Source organism: Rattus rattus, chromosome 10, assembly GCF_011064425.1.
Source record: "Rattus rattus isolate New Zealand chromosome 10, Rrattus_CSIRO_v1, whole genome shotgun sequence".
NCBI lineage: Eukaryota > Metazoa > Chordata > Mammalia > Rodentia > Muridae > Rattus > Rattus rattus.
The window spans coordinates 66,476,298-66,501,732 of NC_046163.1; the positions used below are offsets into that span (position 1 = coordinate 66,476,298).

At 41.2% G+C, this 25,435-nt stretch overlaps 1 protein-coding gene across 1 annotated transcript in view; it reads left to right on the forward strand.

The window, feature by feature from the left end:
• The window catches only part of Ush2a (usherin), a 670,292-nt gene that overhangs the window by 87,289 nt on the left and 557,568 nt on the right, over positions 1-25,435 (forward strand). Inside the window, exons 9-10 of the mRNA XM_032915475.1 lie at positions 15,168-15,363; positions 17,661-17,791. Of these exons, the coding sequence (XP_032771366.1) occupies positions 15,168-15,363; positions 17,661-17,791 (327 nt within the window). The remainder of the gene's footprint in view (positions 1-15,167; positions 15,364-17,660; positions 17,792-25,435) is intronic.

A 25,435-nucleotide genomic window follows, 5' to 3' on the forward strand; every position in this document is an offset into this window, starting at 1 on the left:
AGTGTAGACCTGTGTAGTTTTTCTCTTTGTCCTATTTTGATATTTTGTGAATTTAGTTACAAATGAAAAACATGCTGCATATGCAACTTGCTGAGAAAAGTTTGCCAAGCACCGCTGAAGGAGAAATGTCAATAAACTATTAAGTTGTTTTCAAGTCATCCAACCATAAGCTTTTCATGTTCTGCTCTTTAAAAATGTTTGATTTGAGCCATTCATCTCCTTTGGGACATCATGTTCTTCATGTTCGTGAAGGCCTGGAAAGGTACAGGAGGAATGTCTCCAGTTCACAGGGTCAGGCTAACCCTTAAGGGTAGTCCTCAATAAAGGGGCTTTTGTGAATTATCACCATTGGGCACACCAGTGGAAATGCCGGACTTGAGAGCATGCTGGTTCTGGGCAATTTTCTTTTCTGTGAGCCAAGTGTGTTTAGAGGACTTGAAGGGAGGTTAGCTGCAGAGAAAGGGGGAAGCTCATACTTAGGAGCCTGCCTTGCAGGGCCTCTGCCCACACTCCTCACTTGTTCACAGACATGAGCCGTGATCTGAAAGTGGGAATGGTGTTGAAATTTTTTTCAGATGAAATTTCTCATTGATTTCACTTGATTTGACTAGGAAACCTATGTAAGACATACTGATAAGTTGACTGACAGACCACAATGTTCATTATTCAGAAGACAGTTCAACTGGCCATCTATTATTACCAAGGGCTAACTTGTACGATTTAACCCTTCAAAAAGAAAAAGAAAAGAAATGGAAAACAAAAATCCACTCAACTTAATCCTGAAAAAACTATGCTTGCTCTGAAGTGAATTAAATCTGGACTTATTTTTTTTCTGTATCCTATTATAATTAGTAATTGCTAGACCACGGGCCTTGGGAAGGCTCCCTAGCTGTCATTAATATTTCCGAGGAACTCTGATATATTTTGGCATTACATTGGCAATTTAAGTTCTTGACTTTAATATATGATATATGCGATAAAATAACGGCATATTTCATCAATAAAGCACATTTTCGAGGGCTTGCGATGTGTCCTCCCTAGGAAGACAACGCTGTACATGATTAATGTGCTCAGCCTGTCTGGAGATTGATCTGAGGTAGAAAGAAAAAAAGACAAAAGGAAAGAAAAGCAAAGCAAAATGCTAGCGACTAGCCAGTAGCTAAGTGTTCGAGTGGAACTGAGGATTTCAAAGTAGAAGAAACCATTGCATGGCATTGAACTTACATTAATCACCAGATAGCCGGTATGGAGAACATGTTTCCCAATACTTTCTTTTCTTTCGTTACCAATCAATAATACTGATGCATGTAATGTGGGGCGTCTAAAAGTCTTTCGTTTTGAGTTAACTGTAGATTTCCATTAAGTTATTGATAAAGTAATGCAGCGACTGTACACCTGTGCTCACACGCACTCATAATCGGTTGTAATTTCTTTGGGGATTTACGATTTGCACACCACAGGACACACTTCCAGAGTAGGAAGAGTCAGAGCAGTCGTACAGTCACCAGCCTATTAGGATAGAGGGTGCACCCCCCACCCAGATATTCTCTTCCATTTTGACATCAGGCCTCCACCTCCAACCTCCAGTCCCATTTAGCTTCAGCTGCTGTCAATCCAGTCTTCTGTTACACAGGCTTTCAAATCTTACTCTACCAACTCCCTCTTTAGATCTTTTTCTAACTCCTTGTGGTAAGATCTATATCAAAAGAGGGAGCTGGCATTTTACTTGACCCGATTACCAACTTGACCAAATCCATTAACCAACTTCTCCACTACCCTTCAATTTATTAGTGCACTTTGGAGACAGGGTCTCATGCAGCCCCATCCTTCTTATAAGCTGAGGCAGCCTTTGAACTCCTGACTCTCCTGGCTCTGCCTCTGAGGGACTAGAGCTACCAACCTTCACCTCAATGCCCCGTCTTCTCTGAGGCTTTCTCGTTCGAGCTTGGCTGAATCTACTCTCAAGAAAAGTGTGACCAGGTGAACCGTGCTGCATCAGAATTCAGCCTCTGTTCCTTTCCCTAGCTGCAGTCCAGCCAAGAGTGACACAATGTCCAGGAAGTCCGCCAGCGCTGGTACTCCGCTGGCTGCTTAGTTATTCCTTCATCACTGTGTGACATCATTACCTGCAAGGAGAGCCAAGCCCTCACAGAGTAATTTATTAGTGACCATGAATGATTCTCTTAGTTTTTTGGCGCTAATGTCTGACCCTTTTATAACACGAATCCTGGGTCTTATGAATTAGCTAAGATCAAACACTCAGTGTGCATTTTCGTTAGTATTACAGATAGCAGAGCCAGCGTGACATTTTATTTAATAAGCTTTCCTACATCCAATAAGCCAAAAGATGCCAACATCACACTTCACAATGCTCATTATGTTAAATGGATATTTCCTGTTCTTTTATGGAATACATTCCTTCACAGCACTGAAATCCAAAAGTGTGAGTCACCATGACTAGCCTGCACCTCAATGATGCTATCCCATCCATCACGCTTCCAACACCGCTTCCGCCTCCCTGCGAACAGTAAGACGCCGCTCCAAATGTATTCCCTTTTCCATTTTAATTTTTTGTAATACCAGTGAGTAAATACCATTTTAACTAGCATTGGGGCATTTTCTATTTTAAATATATTTAATGAATCCCAGTATGAGAAATTTAATTTTCTCTCTGACACATGGCTCTACCTTAATAAAACCCTAGCTATTTTCCTGAGGTCAGTACATGCATAAAATATAGTTAAATGGAAAGAGGTTATGGGCCTGTGGACAAATATTGCTTTGTGGAAGACCCAGATATAAAATAAGAGTAATAAAATATAGTATTTGAAGGAGTGAAAGTGAATTTTCTGAACTTGAGGATATCACGGCTTTTCTGAGCAGTCTAAGAAATTACCCATGGATCAAACTTAATAGTTCTAACAACTGCCAAAGACAAAGAGCAGGTCCTACAGGTACCGAAGAGAATGAAACACAGGACAAGACACGGGGCCAGAAGAGTCCAGTGAAATTATGTTCGGCAGTCAGCACAGATGAGCTCAGGGCCTGGAATAGAGCTCGCAAGTGTAGCTTGAGCATACCCCTCAAACCCACATTTTGCAACTGTAGATAGGCTTGCCTTAAAATCAGGAAGAATACATAGTGGCCAAGAAAATTTGTGTCAAGATTATCACCAATAGATGGGATTTTTAAGTTTTTTTACATTTTTTTCTTTAATTTATTTAACTTTTTCTTTCTCCTACTGGATATTTTCTTATTTACATTTCAGCTGTTATCCCCTTTCCCAGTTTTCCCTCCGGCCCATCCCTCTTCCCCATCCCTCTTCCCCCGGCTTCTATGAGGGTGCTCCCCCACTCCCCCACCCCTCCCACCCTACCACCATGGCATTCCCCTACACTGGGGCATGGAACCTTTACAGGGCCAAGGGCCTCTCCTTCCGTTGATACCCCACAGGGCCATCCTCTGCTACATATGTGGCTGGAGTCATGGGTGGCTCCATGTGTGCTCTTTGGTTGGTTGTTTAGTCCCTGGGAACTCTTGTGGGGGTGGTCTGTTTGCACATGGTCACACAAAAGCCACTTTGATGCAAGTGTACGGTGAGCATGCACCCCAGTTCACCACATGCCCTCTCCTGCCTGCCTGCGTCTGAACCAGCTTGGCTTTGTTGCTGTAACACAGACCATGACAAGCCACACGGAGAGAAAAGTGCTGTATTTGCTTTACGCCTCCCATGGCACGGTCTGTCATTGAGGAAAGTCAGGGCTAGAACCCAAGTCAGGACCTGAAGCAAAGACTTCGGAGGAATGGTGCCTACAGGCCTCTTCTCCACGGCTTGTTCAGATTGCTTTATACAACCCAGAACCACCTTTCCAGGCAGGTGGCACCACCCACAGTGAGCTGGGCCATCCCACCTCAAACACCAATCAAGAAAATGCCCCTACAAACTTGCCTGCAGGCCAATCTTACAGACACATCTTGGTCTTCCAAGATGACCTCAGCTTTGTCAAGTTGACAAAAGCAAAGAAAAAACCACCATGCCTTCCCATTCATTCTTCTTTCCACTTGTTTCTTGAGAAAATTTTACTTTTCATTCATTTGTTTGCATTTGTGTGTGTGTGTGTGTGTGTGTGTTGTGTGTTGTTGTTATAAATAAGTCTAGGTCCCACATTGCATAAACAAATCTCTCTCTCTCTCTCTCTCTCTCTCTCTCTCTCTCTCTCAGTCTGTGTGTGTGTGTGTTCTCTGTGTGTGTGTGTGTGCATTCATGTGTGATGTCGTGAATAAGTCTAGAGTCCATACATGACATAAAACACACTATTGATGTATGTGATACTGATTTAATTCATGTGTATGATTATTTCCAGTTGTATTTCCCTTTCAACAGTGTAACTTCACACTTCTTCATGGCTGAACAGCTTATTGTATATATAAATATATGGCATGTTTCCTTGTGAATATCTCTGTTGCCGGATGCCCAGATTGACCCCATAAGGCAGCTGTTGTATACAGCGCTGCACTGAACACTGACGTGCAAGTGTCTCTGTGACAGGCTGATTCGAATCATTTGAGTGTACATTCAGAGACATTGCAGCTAGGTTATTGACCTTAGTTAGAATAAGACGCAAGTTCCAGAATTATTAGAAGAGTAGGAAAATCATTTCAAGATGTGGGCACAGGCAGACACTTTCTAAATAGCACAGAAGTCATTCAGGAATTGACAAAAGCAATTTCATCAAATTACAAAGCTTCTGCACCCCAACCAACAGGAATTTATCTCAAGCATGCAAGGAGGGGCTACTGCAAAGCTCAATTATCAGTTTATATAACACATCATGTCAACAGACGAATGGTTTCAAATGTGATATTATAGATTATTTTCCACTGTAAGAGAAAGCCTGAATCTGGATAATACATAAAGTCAAGAGGTTAGCTCAGGGGGTTAACTCAGGCTCATGGTTCTGGGATTTTAGGAACATGGAACTTTTGAATTTACAAAAGAGCCTCATGTAATTTCAACCATGGGCATGAAGTAGTTGCCTGTTGAAAAGAAGGGAGACAACACATGGGCCCAGGTACTTTGCCATATTCTCATTTCTCTGAAAACTAATTCATTGTTACGATAAAGACGTGACACTCCATTTCCAAGTTCTGCTGTCGTTCTAACCAAATTTCTGCCTAAGCTTTAGCAGCCAGACCCTGCCTAAGCCATAATAGATGTGAACAGTGGAGTGAAAACAGGATAAAATCTGACGTCATTGATAGCAAGTGTGACACACAGTGCTGAGAGGCTAGGAACTCTCCTGCTGAGAGCAAAAGCACAGGATGTGAATGGCTCCACCTACCAATCCTTATGTCACATAAGAAGTTCTAAAAGTGGGTTATTACAGAGATCAGCATGACCCTTCTGCAGGGATGACACAGCTTTGCAAAGCATTCCACGTTTAAACAACAGTAACAACAACAGCAGCATTTCTGTTAACTAAAAAGAGAGAATGGATTTGAGAGCAGACTGGGAAGTTAAGAACACTTGCTGCTCTTACAGAGGACCTGGGTTCAATTCCTAGCTCCCACATGGCAGCTTATAATAGCTCTAACTCCAGCTGCAAGGTTTCCAGCAACCCCTCTAGGCCTCCATAGGCACTACATGCACAGTCCATGTATACAAAACATGTAGGCAAAACAGGCATAAACATAAAATTAAGATGAAGTACTTTTAAGGAAAGGTGTACAGCTTTGGAGAGAAGAAAGGAGCCCGCCCATGTATACAGTTGGCATGACTGTAGACGATTCAGATGGTCTCTGAAAGTGACCAAAACTTTGCTGAGAATTATTGATTCATAGCATGGATTGCAGGGCTCAAGGATGAGGAGAACTAGACCTAGTATATTACTACATCCCAGGCTCAACAAAAGGCATTTGCATTAGGAGCAGAATGCTGTGTGTTAGCACTTGGTGAAAAGAAGTATTTATGTGTAAATCTGACCAAAAAGGCTCAAGATCTCTGTGCTAAAACTACTTATTTCTGATGACACACATCCCAGACCGAATAAGAGATACTCCTGATTTGTAGATAAACTCAATACCATCAGGACTTCACTGTTACTCTGTAGATTCAATGAAATTCCACCTAGAAGACCAACAGATATCACAAGTTAATATTCTAACATTTTCGTGGAGCGGCCAAAGACACAGAATAACTGGTATAACATGGAGGGAGAAAGTTTGGGCTCTCGTACTCACTATTGTAAATCTATAGCAAGACAATGCGGCATCAGCTGTAGGATACAGGAACAGATCAATGGAAAATAATCCCGACCGCAGAGGTAGGCCCATAACACTGTCTACTTATCTTTGACATATCAGCAAAGGTGAGAAAGTGGAGGGTAGGGAATACTGTCAACACGTGACGTGAGAACAAATGGATATCCTATTCTAAAATTAAATAAATAAATATAACCTAGTTCTCATGCTCCACAAACATTGACTCAAATGAATCATATCCCTCAATGTTAAATGTAAAATTAAACTCAGAAGGTTACCTGGAAGAAAAATCTGTATGACTTTAAGTATGATAACAACTTTTTAGATAGACACAAAAACAAACCAAACATAATTGAAAATAAAGAATCAAAATGGCGATAAAAGAAAGAGTAAAAATTGAATAAGACTAAAATTGTGACAAATCTGTGAATCATTGGAGGAAAGGATGAATGGTATAATGTAGAGGAAGAAATATATGCCCCTAGAGATATAGTTTGTGTTTAAGTAACAACAATAAATTAGTTACTAGTTTGAAGTTGAATGGTTGTACTTACAGGGTATACTTATTATAATTATTTTAATAGTTAAGACTATGTAGGGTGATAAATTCACAGAAAAAATCTGAAGCTGTGAGCATAGTAAAAATATTGTATCTCACCATGAGGTATGTGTGTGTGCATATATATATATATACATATATATATATAAAACATATAGTACATACATAAATAATTAACAAATTAGTAAACATGTAAAATAAGTATTTCATGTATATACATGTTATACATATGAAATAATCATTGTCTATGAGCTATTAATAAAAATGACCAAATATATAGAGATAAGAAAAAAAAAGGAAGAAGACACAAGAAACTGACCTGTATTCAAATCAAACCCTCTCATCTGCAAAAGGGAATGAGAATAAGCTGCCCATAGGGAGAGCATCCTTGCAGAAGAGAAGTCTGGTAAATGAACTCCCCAGAATTTGCACAGAACACTTAAATTTATTTTTTTTAAGTCACAACCTGAGAGAAAGCTGAGCAAAACTCCTGAACTCAAGACCCATCATGGTCCTTGGCCATGATGGAGCCATCCTGTAGTCTTGCTGTTTGAGTATCCAGAGTCGCCTTGAGAAGGAGCAGCTGGTGTCCACTAGACTGAAACACAGCTGGACGTCACACATGAGCCGCTGGAGACTGCGGAAAGGAGGAGGAGGAGTCTGGGTGCTTCAGCAGTCGATGTTTGTAAATATATTTATTTTCATATTTGGAGCAGAAAATGTTAGAATCTTTGTTGAATAGATAGAAGGAAGTTCAAAAACCCACTCACAAAATCCTCACGAATTCTTCCCAAAAACCCTGCCAGAGTTTGCCTTGCTCGGCTGAATAGACTGAAGAAATGTAGGACGGGGACAGATGGAGCCAAGGGTTGATAGGTTTAAACACTGAAACCGGAGTACAGACAGCAGTGTCACCCCGCCATTCTTTCATCTTTACACAGTGTTAAAGGTTAGTAATGTTGTCTGTAAGTTAAAAGACCACAATAGATGTCAGGTTGTGCATGCTTTAAAACAAGTGTTAAAATGAAAATTTAGGTAGTGGTTTCTCAAAACTCTCTATTTCTGCAAAACTGCTTTGGAAAAATTTACGTCCTTAATCATCATGCTTTATAACTCACACGTCCAGTCAATCCTGATGCCCATGTTTATGGTGACTTACCACTGTTCCTCTGTCAACCATGGGAAGTGGTTCTCTCTGCTCCAACAGCCGTAAGTGCCTTTAGCTCCTCAGGAACGGGCAGAACATGAGGAGTCTCTCCCCACCTCAAGCTGGAATTTTAATTGTCCTGATTTTTTGTGCAGGTCATGGGCAGGGAACCACAGATCCAGTGAGTTTATGTGTACACCAGCCATGTCATACCCAAAGCCAACCTCTCACGGCCCTCCTGTCTAGACTCCCAGTTATTGCATTTTATATGTGAGTTATAAAAGAAAAAAGACAGTAAAGGCAAAAGGCTGTGAGGGGAGCGCGTCGGAGGACGGGAGTTGGGGTGAGGGAGTAGGAGGTGGTTATGACCAAGCTACAGTGTTTGCATGTATGAAGCTTTCAAAACACAGAAAGGGAAAAAAGGCATCATATCAACTGTATACTAGGCTTTGATTTAGGGTTCTCATCCTACGTGTCCTTAAAAACAAAAACAAAAGCAAACAAACAAAAAATATATTACCCTCTGCCACTTATCTGCACGTCCTTTGAAAAGGAACATTTTAATTTTCTTTGGTATTAGATGTGAGCAATGCAAATACTCTATATCCTTCTAGTACATACATATATATTTTATTTCTTATGAAAGTCAAAAATAACATATGCACACTTCATTTGATTTTAATGCATATTTAAAATAACTCTGAGAACTTCTTACCACAGGTTTTGAGGATCTTCCCCTCCCACTGTTTCCCGACTCCTCACAGATCTACCCAAACCAACTTCAAGTCCTCTCTCTCCCCCTCCCCCACTCATAGTCCGCCAAGTGCGATTTGCACTGAGTATATCCTGCCCCATGTTGAGACATGCACCACGGCATGGCCCACCTACCTAGAGTCTCACTTAAAGAAAACTGATCACCCTTCCGCCAATTATCAAAAATAATGTATTATTATTAATTTTAATATATTGGAATGAATGTACACTGTGGAAAATACCACTTATAAAGTATAAAGGCCACCTGTTTTGTGCCACCCACAGATAATTCCAGCTAGCAGTGTGCACGGCTACCTTCAGCTCTGATAGTATTGGGACTGTGTGTAAATCTGTAGAAGCTTTCCCCATCTCCCTAAAGTTGCCTGCATACATAAGTGAACTGCCTTTACCTAGGAAGTAAAATCGTATTAAACATGCTACTTGAACTTGATTTTAAAATTGAAACTGCTTTATGAATGCCTGGGTGTATTTGTCAGTATGGGCATTCTGTGTAAGCATTATGTATGCTTACCTCTGGGCTTTGAAAACATTACACTCTCTCAGTGTAATAAACCCACCTCAACAGGGCCAGATCTTTCCTTTGAACTCGGAAGCAATTCCACAGAGAAGTTTCTATGCACAGAAACTGGCTCCTAGTAGGCCCGATGTGAAAGGAAATGGACACCCTAGAGGTGAATTTGCACTAATTAATTATCCCGATGAACCCCTATGACTCTAGTATTTATAATGGTAAAATGTCCAAACTGATAAATGTGTTTACCTTTACCAGGAAACATAATGCCTAAACATTTTGCCGATGTCTTAAGGCTGTATGCCAGAGTCTAGCTGTTTCAGTAACTACTAGCGACCAGGGTCAAAATTCATCTTTAATTGAAAACATCAAGAAGCAAGGATCGTGTTTTTGGAGTATTGATAGAGCACTTACTTCACTCTTATCAGAAGGCCTTGCGACTGTGGCTTATAGGTTGAAAATAAGGACAAAATAACAAATGAGGGAGAAAAAAAAGCATTCAGATCAAAAGCAAAAGCAAAAAACCTGTTGTTTCCGTGGACATCAGAGGACTTCTTTTGCTGGAGCTGCTCTTCTATCTAATTCCAGCCTGCGGTTATGTCGTGGGACACAAGCTACATGTGTGACCAGTGTGACAGAACCCCACCCCCACATCCTTACTCTTCCCCGCCAACTTTCATGAAGAAAGTATCATTTGAAACATCACCCTGGGGGGAGAAAATTCTTTCAGTAAGATTGTTTTGAAGTAAATCAAAACAGCAACAAAAAACAAAATTTTAATGGAAAACAAGTTGAGGTTGTTTCTTACAGCGGAATTTTAAAAGTTTAGACACGAGCACAGCTGCAGGGTGGATGGTTCTGGGCAAAGGAGTCTGGGTATTCATTTCCTTTCTTCTAATCCCAAGAATGAGGAGTTGCGTCTCCCTGATCTTCCTTTTATCCAAGTACAGTGTATCTCTTCTGAACCTATAGCCACTAGAGAAAGTGGCATCCCAGTGACATTTGATGGCCCTGGGAAGAGTCTCTGTGATGTCTCTGGTGGTTATAGAGACACGTGAGAAAGTGACCCGGAAATAATGTTCCTTCATATTTTTAATTTTGGTTTATTGCATAGACCAAGGTCTGAACAAATCATGGTCCTTGAAGGTCACAGAATCCCCACGTTTTAATGACAGTATTCCATGTAGCATTGTGTTAGGCATTCTGCTGCAGCCATTCAGACTTGAGGTCACAGACTCTGGTTTTCCCCATTACCATCGGTCATTGGTAAGATACTGACTTTTCTTCACGTTTGAGATGAACAAACTTGGATTTACAGGAGTAAAGTGGATAATGGCTAACTTAATTCAGTAGCTTCGATGATGTCTTGTAGGCTTAGGTTTTTTTCCAATCTACTTTAGTACGGGTTCTTAAATGCTTTAACCTCACTTCTGGCCCACCACCCATCAAAGGTAGTAGAAAGGAAAGGTTAATAGGGCAAAAGGGGTGTGTGGGCCAGCTTAGGAATAGTTATTTCAGGCAATTTGAACCATCATTATCAGGATACCGGCAGTTCAGTTCACACAAATCCGCAGTGGTAGCTCGATCTACTTGCAAACACCATTCACACATCAGCAACAACAGTTTGATCCAGAAGAAACCATAAATTGCAGATCATCTTGAGACCTCATAGAATCAGCAAGAAGCCACCAAAATGCCACCAGAAGCTTTTTCATGCCTTTCTCTTTATGAAGTCATGACAAATGATGATCAGCAAAGGAGGCAAGGTGACCCAATGCCACAGCATTGTCAGGGAAGGCCAGCATTGGCAAAGCCCAGCGAAGACCAGCAAAGAGTGGCAAGGAGAACTGTCCGTTGGGTTATACTTCTCAAATACCGTCTGTCCTCTCACGTGTCTGCTCTAGCAAAACATCGCATGCCCTCTGTCTAGGCAGCTTCCGGAAAGCGCCATGTGTCCATTCTCAGCAAAACATCCTCCCACATGTCTGGTTCAGCAAAACATCGTCACAAGACAGTTTACATAAAAACATCACATGACACAACTGAGTCTCCAAAGAAACCAGGACCTTGCACTTCAGTGTCCCCTAACCAGTTTAACCTTCGGTTGCTAATGCTATCCTAACATAGAGCATTAGTAGGTCATGTTCTCTGAGGGTCACTCATGTGCTAGGTGCTGTAACAAATTTCCGTTTCTTAACTACAACATTATAAAATCGGGATTCCCATTTCCGTGAAATAAGTGGCACACAATAGGCTTGCAGAGGTAAAAATTATAAAATATTACAATGTTACCAAGTCAGGAATCCAATGTGAATGCTTTGTGATGTGGGTCCTACAATATAGCAAAGTAGCCCATTTGTTTGTAAACTTCTCTTTTAACGCACATGTTAATATGGTGCATGTCTATGTGGTGCAGCATGGCAGTTTAGCACATGGGCACAATGTGTAACGATTACCGGAGACTCTGGTCATGTGCTTGTTCTTGAGTGCCTGTGATTTCTAGATCCTTTCAACTGGCTGCTTCAAGTTTACCATTAGTCGGTGCCAAGTACAGTTGTCATCGGTGCTCAGAACATCAGAATCCATTCTGCCTTACCCTATACTCATTGACTCTCCACCCTCCATTCTCCTCCTGGGCTGCCGCAGCCTCATCTGTCTTTTGCCTTTGCTGTTACCTGTGCGGCTTCCGTGTGAAACTGAGAACACACCATGTTTCTTTCTTTGCGCTGATTTATTTGATAGGGGTTCTGCATGTGTAGCTGCAAATGATGCAATTCCACTCTTTTTAGAGTTGCATACTATTCTACTCTGTATATAAACCATTGTATTTATCTATTTTTTCTACTGATGGGAGGAAATTTTAAATGCTTATCTTACGGTTCAGAATAGCGAGAACACATACTTTACATTACACTCACACTTATTTCTTGCAATCAGCAAGCACATTAATTAGACTTTCTGATGTTTATCCCACAACTAACTCTCCCTCTCTCTCCTCCTCCTCTTCTTCCTTTGTCCCTTTTTTCCTTTTCTTTTCTTCCTTCCTCCCTCCTTCCCTTCTTCCTTTTTTGTTTTCTTGTCCATGTGCCATAGTACCTGCCTATAATTTCAGTACCTGGGAAACCGAGGCAGAATAACAACAATAAGTTCATGGCCACCTTGGACTTCATACTGAGTTCATGGCTAATCTGTGATATATGTAAGACCCTGTCTCAAAAGAGAAAATCGCCTGGCCAAGGAGCTGTAACAAACAATAGTTGTGTCTATCTTTTGTCAAGGCTGTAACTGTCTTTTTGAGACTGATCGAATCATGAACACGGTGTGCAAACATTTGCCCACTATCAAGCCTTGGTGTGCCTTAAATGCTTCAAAGAAGAGCTCTCTTTGGGCATTGGTATCAGAGGTGTGAATTTCAGCCATCATCTTAGCAACTCCCCCTCTGTTCTTACTCTGTGTGCAGAGTATGAAAATAGGTATCTAGCATCTCCTGGGAGAGGGTTCTAAGGGAGCCAAGGCTTCAATACAGAAGAACAGGAATATGACACCCAGGTCCCTAAAGGACAAAAGGACAGGACATGACATAAGTGTCTCTAGAGGACAGAAGGCATGGTGAGGGTGTCTCTAGAGGATAGGGAGAAGGTCAGAGGGCAGCTCCAGCCCATGACCTTGAAGTAGTTATGGCTATGAAGAACTTCGTCACCACAAGAATATTGGGGCATCTTGAAAGCTCACTGGGCAAGCTCCTTAACAAGGAACTGCAGATCAGCTCCCCTGGTTTCGAACACTGTGAGCGGATGATGTTATGCATGAATATTTTCTTCTCTATTTGCTTTCCCCTCAGTTAAGTAGGAAGGGAAAACTCATAGCCTTTGCTTTGCGTTCCCTGGGAAAGGGAATGCCTGGGGGTGGGGGTGGGGTGGGTTGGGGCAAGGAGCAGGGAAGCATCCTCTCAGAGGCAAAGGAGAACAGTATGGAGTGAAGAACTTCTGGAGGGGGACCAGGAGGGGGCAACATTTGCAATGTAAATAAATAAAATAATTAATTAAAAAATAAGCTGAAGTAAAATATTAGAATAAGAAATAAATGTATACAAGAGAAAATAGCAATACAAGAGAAAAAAAGAATTCTTTATACTTTTCTCTTTTTAAAAATAAAAAGGGAGACATTTCCAAACTATGTACAAATTCAGGGGGAAAGTGCCTTTTGTCAATATTTAAATTCACTGGTCCTAAATCATCAGTGAGCTTTAGTTTTTTATTTCCTTACTGGACATAATCAGCCGATGTGTTTTCAATCCTTGAATTGCCACCTAAATCATGCTCACGTACGTAAATCGGTGACCAATCACCTTTCCTTTCTCAGGCAGAGGAGTAAGTGTTGTGTCAACTCCATGTTGGTACCTGGTCTGTACAACACTTTACAAACATGCATGTTCAAGAAACAGTAGTATGGAGATCTAGCCCGCACTGCACCGCCCTGTACCACACTGCACAGGATTATGCCAGCACACCAAAGCACGAGATAAAGGCAGATGCGGACGAGATTCTTCCCTCTTTCTATTTCTGTTATTCTTAGGTTTGGTCTTCTCATGCCCTCCCAGGTTTCCTGTGGGTTTTGTGCAAGGAATGGTTTAGACTTAACCCTTTTCCCCATTAGACTTAACCCTTTTCCCCACTGACACACCAATCCCTTCTCTTGTACCTTACATGCCTGAGAGTCTTTCTTCTATCTCTTCTGTTGGCGATGCTTATGTCTGTAGCTCCTATTCGCCTACCTAGATTTTCCATCTCCAGCACCCCCAGTTTGTGTTTTCTTCATGGTTTCTATTTCTATTTCCACGTCTCAAACCCTTTTATTAACTTCCTTCCCCTGTTGGTTGCATCTTTCTGCATTTTTTAAGGGACTAACTCATATCCTCTTTAAGGGCCTCTGTCATCTTCATAATATTGAAACTAGTGTCGCTTTCTTGTGTGTCAGCTGTCTTAGAATACCCATGGCTTGTTGTACTAGGAGACCTGGGCTCTGTGGCACCACGTTGTCCTGTCTGCTGTTGACTGTATTCTCACACTGGCTTCCAGGCTTCTGGATTTCGGTTATTACAGGTTTAGGTATGACTTCTGAGCTTATCTTTGTTAGACAGATGCTTTTGTTTTTCCGTTTTCTCTTTGGTCTTCTGGTCTAAATGGCCCAAGATTCTGGTGACCAGGTAGTCTTAAAGTGCAGTAGGGTGTCTCCGCTGGGATTTTGCAGCCTATGTGACCTCTGGGGATTTGAGTGCCACATCGCCTCTGGGGTTCCAAGCGTCTCTGTGGCCTCTGGGTTTTTGTGTGTTTGCTTGGTTTTTGGAATTCTTGGTACAGCCTGTCCTCCAGTAAAGAGGAAGTCTTCTGACAAGGCTGTGATCTGGGATATGGAGCCCAGGGGTGGGGGAATGCAGTTGGGGTTATTGGGGGAGGGTTTTATGGAGTGTTAGCTGGTGGGAGATAGCATCTTCCCTGGGGCTCCTAGAATGGGTTTGGCTTCTGGTAAAGCAGCTGTGGTTTTGGACAAAAATATGGAGCCCAGGGCAGGGGGTCAAAGAGATGCTTCACAATTGGTTAAATCCGTTCATTTCCAACTGAGTGCAAAGTCTGAAAGGTCAGAGTGATAATTTCATATTCGTTTTCCTGTTTGTTTGTGGTTCCCTCTACTGTCAGAGCTAAGCGTAGAGAGGTTTTAATATTTCAACATCGTTTTAAAGGTTGTAGAAGAATCCTAATTCATACCTTTTATTCTCTGACTTCTGAGAGAGTGTTACAGACAAAGCAGTCAGAGCTTCTTCCCTCGCAAGTTTTAAATTTCCATTGTGTGACAGTGGCGAGTATATGAGAAAGCCATCACGACTTCCCATTTCTCCTGACGTTTTGTCATTCCAGTGTGGTCGATGCTCCCCTCTTTATAATGACAAGCCTTTCCGCAGTGGTAACAATGTTCATGCATTCAACTGTAAGCCTTGTCAGTGCCATGGCCACGCCAGCAGCTGCCACTATGATGCTTCCATGGACCCATTTCCCCTGGAGTACAACAGAGGTGGCGGAGGAGTCTGTGATGACTGTCAGCACCACACAACAGGTAATCCCAAGTCCGGAGTGGCTGGCTCAGCCTGTGGGGCCATGGGTGTCTATCTCTGGACGCAGGGTATTTTAAATTATGACACGGTTATCTTAATTAGGAATGTGCTTTCATGCAATTAAGTTGGGGATCAAATCTGTCTCATCGAACCTCCCCAAGTGAGAAATAGTCCTTCATTGAATATTTGCACAAAGATATGTCTACAAAAGGGTTCACGTCATCCATGAAAACTTGTAATTCTTATAGCTTAGCCTGGCTCAACTTAATGTATACTTACAGAAACTTATGTGTGTCCCTTATGTACCCACCTGCCTTGTATCTGGTTTCGTACATGGCTATGTTACCCCCACTCAGAGTTTACGTAGAAACCAACCATCTTTTGAAGATGTCATAAGTGCCTAGACCAACACAATGGTTCATAGGGTATGGAGCTCACTGGAGAGACTGGCAATCTGAAATAGAGCCCCAGAACCTACATAGTAGAAAAGAAGGGCCAACTCCTGCAGGTTGTCCATGACCTCCTCAGGCACACATGGTGCTCATATATCCATCACACACACACACACACACACACACACACACACACACACACACACACAAAGATTATAAATACAGAAACAATAAACATTCTCTGTGTGTTCAATGACAAGTAATTCTAGTAGTCATTAAAGTCACCATTTTCTGAAGAGCAGTGTTAACATTAAAGCAGAAACACACAGTTTCAGTGTCTGTGAAATATAATGCATCTATAAAGGACCCAAAAGTGTTACCCAAGGACATGAGTGAATGAATTGGATGGGTATTGATAATGATAGGTAATAGCATGAGACCCTGGCCAGGGACCCAACCATGAAGAAGAGTGTTTTTAGGCTTCTCGTGGAAGAGCAGGCTCTAGAGTAGAGACATGCTGGGACACCATCATCATGCATGAATGCCAATATTATAGAAGCATTAAGAATTTATCTAACTTTTAGTTCATCAGAAGCTAAAAATCACTCAAACTGAAAGTTTTAGTTGAGTATATAGTTTTCTGACATTGAGTCCATTTCCAGAAATGTCAGAACAGGGTGTATGGATTTTAAAACGGAAATTGATAATGTGAAGGGATATGGTTTTTAACTGGGAAATTGATAGCTTGAAGGTTTATTTCAGACTCCTTCTGTAGCTTTGGCACTATTCACACTGTCTCTGGAAACTACTCAAAGCATAGGAACCAATTCACTTATTTTATTAATTTATTCATATTTATAGTGTATATATCTTATGCTACTTATATTTTGTGTATTTCTTATTTTATTCATATTTATTACTTTATAATTTTTATATATTTCATTTGCTTAATATTTTATTCATTAAAAATGGCTAGAGGAAAGGGCTACTTCATAAACTGGAAGCCATGGGAACTACGGTACGCACTGAATATATCAGGGCCTTCTAATACTTAATGCAAGATTTACCTGGTGTGTATAAATAAAGCAAATGTCTTATTCTGATACATGAAACAAAAGGAAATGACTGACAAATGCACTAAAAAGTCAGGTTAAGGGCACCACATCCATTATTTTAAGGGCATTCTCCATTTTTCAAGAGTCACTTCTGAAAAATAAATTTCTGTCCATTTTTTGTATCTGTGTAATCCCATGTATGCGTGTTGACCATGTGTATATATGTGGAGGCCAAACTTTCATGACCCTTTACCTTCTCTCTCTACCTGGTTGAGCTGTCCAGTCCGTGAGCTCCAAGGATCCATTTGCCACTGGGTGACTGGTCTGTGCTCCCCATGGGTGTGGCTATTTTTGGGTGTGCCAGGTATCGGATTCAAGTCCTCCTGCATGCACAGCAAGCGTCTGACCAACTGTGTGAGCCCCTTGAGTCACAGCAAGCGTTCCTGACACCTCCAGCATGCCTCCTTCCTTCCTCTTCTGTAGATGTCATCCGCCACATGTGTGGCAATTCCTCGGAGTTCTCTATAGAAATAAGTGCCTGGCCATGGAAGAGCAATTTTAAGTTTAGAAGAGGATTTCTTTAAAGTGAATGCTGCCCGACAAAGCAAAACTTTTCAGAAGTGTGGTACTGCATAGCAGATGGGCTTTTAATGAAGTAAAGCGCCATTTGGAGTAGGTTCACCGTTTCATATGCTCCGGATCACTAAATTGGCAGGTAGACATGAAGGGTGCATTAGAATGGACATCCCCAAAATTACAGAATGTCCTCAGAGGAATACAGTATTCAGTCTTGAGTTACATGACCAACCGTAATGAATTATCCACCCTAATGCATAGCCTGTCCCAACACAGGGAGAAACTGTGAGTCATGCCAGGATTACTTTTACCGACCCATTGGTGCCAATCCTGCTGACCCGGAGGTTTGCAAGCCCTGTGACTGCAACGGGGACGGAACTAGAAACGGCAGCCTCCTCTGTGACCCGGTGAGTTACTTCATGGGAGGTAAGGAATGGGACACTTACCTGCTAGAGGTCAGTCTGGGACACTCACCAGGTGTCTAGACTGTATTTGCAGGAAGTTTTGAGACAACCGAGGTAGATAGGCCCTTGAGCCGTGTCTATCATGAATGTTAACTGACTGCTGTGTGGCGAGAGAAAATGCCAAAGTGGAAGACTCGTTGGAGAGCGCAATCCTAGTCAAACTGCAAAGCAGCCAAGTATTTCTTTTCTAAAAAAAATTATAAATAAGGCACTTGAACCCCAAAGTCAGGAGAGGATAGTCCCAGAGAAGCCAGTTGTCTGAAGACTCAAATGGAAGTCATGTTTCTCTGCTTCTAAACTCCTACCTGCCTCATAGTTTGAAAATGAAATATATGTTTATATTCTTTAAACGTGTTTCTCGTCTATGTGACAAATTCTAATGTCTGACTTACATGGATGTGGGTCTTCACTAAGTTGGGTTGTTAAGTCCTCCTTCTAGTCAGTGTCTCAGTGTTCAATCCCCCGTCCTTATCTCAAGTTTTCATGTGTTGCCCTCAGATGCACAATGGCTTCAGGTAAAGAAGGCTTGTCTCACAAAGCCAGCTCAACCCTGCATCCATTTTAACGAATACGTATAGCTCTGAGAAGTTGAGAACACAGTGGTTAGGACCACAAGCCCCGTTGTAGAACACTTTTATCAATTGCATCGTAAACATAGTAAATTCAAGACAAGCTACACATATCTTCTAACTTTCAGCAAACCCTGAAAACAGGTTTTCAAAACAGGTTAGGTTGGCGATATCTTGTAATCTAAGAATTTGGAAGGCAAACTCACCAGTTTGAGTCCACCCAGCCATGGCTGGATTGCAAACCTGAGCTGGCCTATGCTGTATAGTAAGGCTTGTTTCAAGTCAGTTTCTAAAACTGGAATGATAGAGTAAATAAAGCCAGATGAAGGACATGGAGGGTTGTCAAGGTGTGATAAGGATAGGAGGCCATGTTCATTGAAACGTTCAAAACTGGAAGACTAACAAGATCTTCCCCGTGGTTCTTTGAAACTGTTGAGAACTTTGTTATCTGATTCAGGAGGCTGAAGACGAGGTCCTGGCAGGAGAAATGCCTTCTCCCCAAGCCACATCCCAGCCCTCGGTGCACAGTTTTCACAAACTTTTTAGTGAAATCAGAATTCATCCTCATCATGCTCATTCTGCACACCTCATGTCTTTGTGTTTGACGTCTGTGCTGCCTTACCCAGGTTGTCACCTGGACATCCCCAGCTTCAGAGTGGCCTGTGGTCATGTCTGTGAGTATTTTCTGGATTTCTAATTGATAGAGGACCCAGCCCACAGTGATCAGTGCCACCCCTCGACAGGTGGGCCTAGGCTTTGTAACAAAAGCGGCTGACTATGAACCTAGGAGTGAACCAGTGAGCGGTGATCCTCTGTGGTCTCTGCTTCAGCTCCTGCCCCCAGGTTCCTGCCTGGATTTTTACCCTAAATTTCCTCCATGGAGGCATTAAGACAAACAAATCCTCTTCTGGTTGTTATGATTATGGTGGTTTTTATAACAACCGAAACCAAACTAGAACACACACACACACACACACACACACACAAACTTAAGCAGGTGGCCTGTTGCACTAATTCCAGGACTCAACGAAAGAAGTTGCCATCTCTACTCTGGTCACACCTAAGACGGACAGCATAGGCAGGACCATACCAACTCCTAGCAGTTAGGGCATTTCATAAATAGTGTGTGTGTGTGTGTGTGTGTGTGTGTGTGTGTGTGTGTGTGTGTGTGTGTGTGTGTGTGTGTTTACAGGACTATGTGTGCATGTGTTTTTTTCTGCTCATGTCTCCATGTGTATGTCTATGTCAGTAGGACTGAGGTCAGAGGTCATCAGTAGATGATACTTGTCAACCTCCATCACTGTTTTATACTTTAGAAACAGTGTCTCTCTTCCTCTCCCCCTCCTCCCCTCTCCCCTACCTTTCTCTAGTCTGGAACTTACCAGTTAAGCTGAGCTGATAAGCCATTCAACCCAGGTATCCTCCTGTCTGTGCTGAGACATTAGTATGTATCCTTCTACCCAGCTTTTTTTTTTAATAACCTTAAGAGCATTAGAAGAAGTTCTTGGGTACCCGAACCATCTCTCCAGTCTCCATAATTTAGAAAAAAAATTCTGTGTCAGCCAGTATTTAAGTTTAGATTCTTATTCCAGTGCTGTCTAGCTTAGAGAGCCTGGATTTCCCTGCAGATCAGTAGTGGACTGATCGGTGATGGGATGTACAACTAAGAAGTTCTGAGTCCTGGAATTAACGGGACTATCTATCAAGAAAATTGTCCATTTATTTTAGATTTTCCAATTTTGTGGAATATAAGCTTTTGAAATATGACCTAATGATTCTTTGGATTTCCTCTGTATCTTTTGTTATGCATCTTTTTGTTTCAATTTTGTTAATTCTTTGCACTGTGTCCTTTGTTCCTATTTTATTGATTTCAGCCCTCAGTTTGATTATTTCTTGCTGTCTACTATTGTTGGGTGTGTTTGCTTCTTTTGTTCTACAGCTTTCCGGTGTGCTGTTGAGTCACTAGTATGAGATCTCACTAATTTCCTTAAGAAGGTGCTTAGCACTATGCATTTTCCTCATAGTACTACTTTCACTGCGTCCCATAGTTTGGATACGTTGTGGATTCACTTTCACCAAATTTAGGAAGTCTTTAATTTCTTTGTTTCTGTCTTGACCCAGTGGTCAGAGAGTAGAGAATTGCTCAGTTTTCAGGACTTTGTTGGCTTTCTGTTGTTCTTGTTGTTGTTGAAAGTCAGCTATAATCCATGGTGGTCTGATAGGACACACGGGCTTATTTAAATTTTCTTGTGTTTGTTGAAACTTGCCTTATGACTGAGTATGTGGTCTATTTTGGAAAATATTGTGTGGGGTGCTAAGAAAGAAGCATATTCTGTGTTCAGGTGAAGTGCTTTGTAGATAACTGCTAAGACCATTTGAGTCGTAATATCTGTTAGCTCCATTATTTATAAACAATCTCTGTTTAATTTTTGTCTGGATGACCTATCCATTGGTGCAAGTTGGGTGTTAAAAGTCTCCCTCTCTAATTGTGTGGGGCTCAATGTGTAATTTAAGCTTTGGTAATGTAGCTGTTGCAAATGGGGTTGCCCTTGCTTGTGAGGCATAGATGTTAAGAATCAAAATGTCATCTTTGTGTATATTTCCTTTGGTGAGTGTAAAGTGTCCTTCCCCATCTCTTTGATTAATTTTGGTTGGAAGTCTACTTTGTTAGATATTTGAATGGCTATACCAGATCAATTATTGGGCCTATTTGCTTAGAAAAAAATTTTCAACCCTTTATTATGAGGTAATGTCTATCTTTGATGTTAAGGTGTGTTCCTTGTATGCAGCAGAAGGATGGATCCTATTTTCACATTTATTCTGTAACCCTATGACTTTTTATTGGGGAATTGAATCCACTGATAATAAAAGATATTAATGACCAATGATTGTTAATTCTTATTTTTGTTGTTGTTGTTGTTGTGTGTATGTGCACACACACATGTGCTCATGCTTCCTTTTTTTTGTCTTTTTGGTTTTGCTGGTGTGAAATTATTTATTTCCTGTGTATTCATAGGTGGAGTTAATATTGTGTTGGAGTGTCCCTTATAGTATAATATATGGCTGGATTTGTGGATAATGTTGTTTAAATTTGACTTTTTCATGGAATATCTTGTTTTCTCTATGATGATTGAACATTTTGCTGGGTATAACAGTCTGGGCTGGCATCTATGCTCTCTTACAGTTTGTTTGGCATCTATCCAGGCCCTTTTTCTTTTAGAGTCTCTGTTGAGAAGTTGGGTCTGCCTTTATGTTACTTGACCTTTTTCCCTTACAGCCTTTAATATTCTTTCTTTGTTCAATACATTTAGTATTTTGATTATTATGTGGCATGGGGATTTTTTTAGGGTCCAGTATATTTGGTGTTCTGAAAGCTTCTTGTAACTCTATAGACATCTTCGTCTTTATGTTAGGACATTTTTCTTCTATGATTTTGTTGAAAATATTTTCTGACCCTCTTATCTGGTAATCCTCTTCTCGTCCTCTTATTCCTAGGTTTGGTCTTTACATGGTGTCCCATATTTCCTGGATGTTTTGTGTCATGGACTTTTTAGTTTTAATATTTTCTTAGAACAGTGTATCAGTTTCTTCTATCATATATTTTATTCTCTCTTCCAATTCTTGCATTCTCTTGGTGAGGCTTATATCTATAGCTCTTGTTCACTTGCCTAAAATTTTCATATCCAGGATTCCCTCACTTTGTGTTTTCTTTATTGATTCTATTTCCATTTTCAGGTTCTGAGTAATTCCTTTCCTTCACCTGTCTGTTTTCTTAGATTTATTTAAGATTTATTCATTTCCATTTAAGGGCCTCTATCAACTTTATAATATTGGTTTTTAAGGTCATTTTCTTGTCCTTCAGATGTTTTTGGAATATCTAGGGATTGATCAAGTACAATAGTTTGGCTCTGGTGGTGCTATATTGCCCTGGTCATTGATTGTGTTCTTAAGTTGGCCTCTAGGCATGAAGGTCTGGGGGTAAATACAGGTTTAGGTGCAAATTACTACATTTATTGTTGTTGGATGGATATTTTTTCCATTGGTTTCTATTTTGTAGCTGGTCTTCTAGCCTGAGTGTCCTGTGCTTCTCGTGGATGGCAAATTCTTAGGTCCAGCAGGTTGTCTCTACTGGTATTTTGATGGAAGCCTGCATGACCTCTGGAAAAATGAAAAAAAAAACCCTATCTATTCATAGGAAATAAAGTTCCTATTTTTCAAAAAAAACCAGATGGTCATATTTATGAGTTGCTTTGTGAGCATCATGTTTTCCCCCCATATTTCCATTCTTCTCTTGTGACATGTCCTCCACAAAGCTATTCAAAATGGCTAAATCATGCAGGTGTGTTTAGTGTGCAAAGGCACTGTGAGTAAAGTCCAAAAACTCTCATCATCCAGATCTCCATGATCATCAGTCTAACTTTAAGTGAGAGATCCTGTCTCAAAAGTACCTCAGTCACTTTTATAACACTGTAAAGAGACACCTAGACAACTAATAGGAGAAAAAAACCCATATAATTAGGAGCTTGCTTATAGTTTCAGAGGGTCAGTCTCATCATGGTAGGGAGCATGGTACCATGAAGGAAGGTAGAAGCCTGAAACAACAGCTGAGAGCCTATGTCTGATACATAGTTTGGAGGCAGAGGGAGGAACAGAGGGAGTAAGGAAGGTATGGAGGGAGCGGGGGAAGTAGGGAGAGAGGGACAGAGAGAGAGAGAGAGAGAGAGAGAGAGAGAGAGAGAGAGAGAGAGAGAGAGAGAGATTTTTAAACCTCAAAACCCAGTGGCATGCCTCCTTCACAAGGCCATACATCCTCATGCTTCCTAAATTGCCCACCAACTGGGCAACCAACATTCTAATATATGAGGCCATGGGCACACTTTCATTCAAACCATCATACAAAGGAATAAGGTTGCATGATAGGACACCAAGCAACCTTCTCCAATGTTCCTACAATGAACTCCTACAGATGTACATAAGCCATTACACAGGCATATCACGCACACACACACACACACACACACACACACACACACACACACACACACACACACACACACACACAAGGAGCAAACTCATTGAGATCATTCTGTGTACAGTTTCTGGGTACTGTTAACAATCCTGGAGGGGAAAGTGTTTCCCACTGAGAGAACCCCTTTCTGTAGTCTGACCTTGTAAGTTCACAGGGTGCAGACTAAGCTACTGTGTATTTGTTGACAACTTGAATATATTGCTTTCTACGAAAACCAAAGATTTCTACAAGCAAAGCCACCCATATTCTTCACATGAGAAGAGAATATTTTGAAGAATACATCCATTGATTAAACAGTTCCTTTTCTTCTTGCCAGCGTTTGTACTTTGCCCATTCAGACGAAACTCCCGGATTCTAATTTCCCGATCTTCAGACTTCGAGTTTGCTTTAGTGATTCTTTGTTTGGCAGTATCGCCATTACCTCATTGGCTTTTAGTGAGTTGTGAGGGAAGATGTCATCTGCAGAACATTAAGTTTCCTCTCCCACCAGCCAAATGCATACTTAAGAAGACATAATTTTTGTTTCATTTTACTTACAATGACAGAAATCGTGGGAAATGCTGTGTTCACTTATCATCCTAAAAATCATGCTTCTTGCTTTCTTTAAGCAAAAACATACCAACTTTTAGCACCCCTATAGTAAAATCTGTATATTGATTTACTCAATGCCTTGAATTTACTAGGTGAGAAATTCTCTCTGGGAATCTGGATGAGAGTGGAGAAAGATGATAAAGGTGGGGCTTTTTGTTTGGTTGGTTTTGTTTTGTTTTATTTTACAAGGTTTCACTATTTTTAATGCTGTCATTATTATCCCAGCCAAGTTCATGACAGTTGTCACACAGCAGTGTAGCCATTATTGCCACATGGCCTGTACAACTGATGTGGGTTCTCTTGCTGTCCAAAGTTGGAGAGGTCCTGGTTGGGATCACCAAGCAGCATGGTGGAACCATTACAGTGCTGTTGGGAAATGCGTGTGCTCACAGTTGTAACACTTGACTGACTCCTGTCAGCTCCCAGCAAGTTCAAACCAAGCTGTTCCCCTTATGTGGGCTTAACGTCCTTCCTGTTGCTGTTACTGATCTTGCAGCTTAGAATTCTGGGTAAATTGAGAGCAGTGGCTATGTGCCATGGGAAGGAGGCAAAAGTAATCTATGCGTATAAAGATAGGTGGCTTCGGCTTTATTTGCCAAGCTAAGTACTGTGGAAGAATCAGACAAGGTATGACCCTCGGGGAACATGACCTTAAGGAGGAGTAGTCTTAGTTTACACATGCAGCTAGCACATGTCTTGTTGCATGGGGTTGTACTTGGAGGAGATGATTATACGGAGTTCTGAGGGAAGAGTTGCAGGTGTCGCCTACTCAGCCCCTCAGATATTGAAATTAAAGACATGGACTACCACAACCGAAAACCTTAAGTTTTTGTCTCACAAATACTTAAATGTGTACTCTTCAAACAATGTTCAAAACTTACTGTCTATCTTTCCTTGAGAAGAAATAACTTTATGGTATTTTTTAGCCCTTCTAAACTCCTTGTGGGTGAATTTTATGTTAATTTGTTAATCTCTAATGGAGCCAGTACACACACTCTGCGTCCTTTTAGTTCTTTTGGATACCCCAGGGTGCTCTGTGTTCCTCTTAGTTTAGTTATTATGCAAATTCCTTTACTGTCCAGGATTTCCCTTCCAGAAAGTGTGGTACTGATGGGATAGTTGAGGATTTAGGATCCTAGTTTGGATGCCTTCAAAACTGAATTCTTGAGCAGTTGAAAGGTAGTGTAAGACCTTGATTTATACCATTCCTATCCCTGGTAGTTAGAAGCAGAGGCACCATTGCCAAGCTTCCTGGGAGCTCTCTCTTATTTGGGTTCAAAGCCTGAAGCTTATGTAAAATATCTGAATAAATGTTTCCCAATAGAATTCACTCCATGGTGTGCTAAATGCTGCTAATAAATTCTTTCTGAGTTTTTCATCTACTCTTGTGTTGAACTA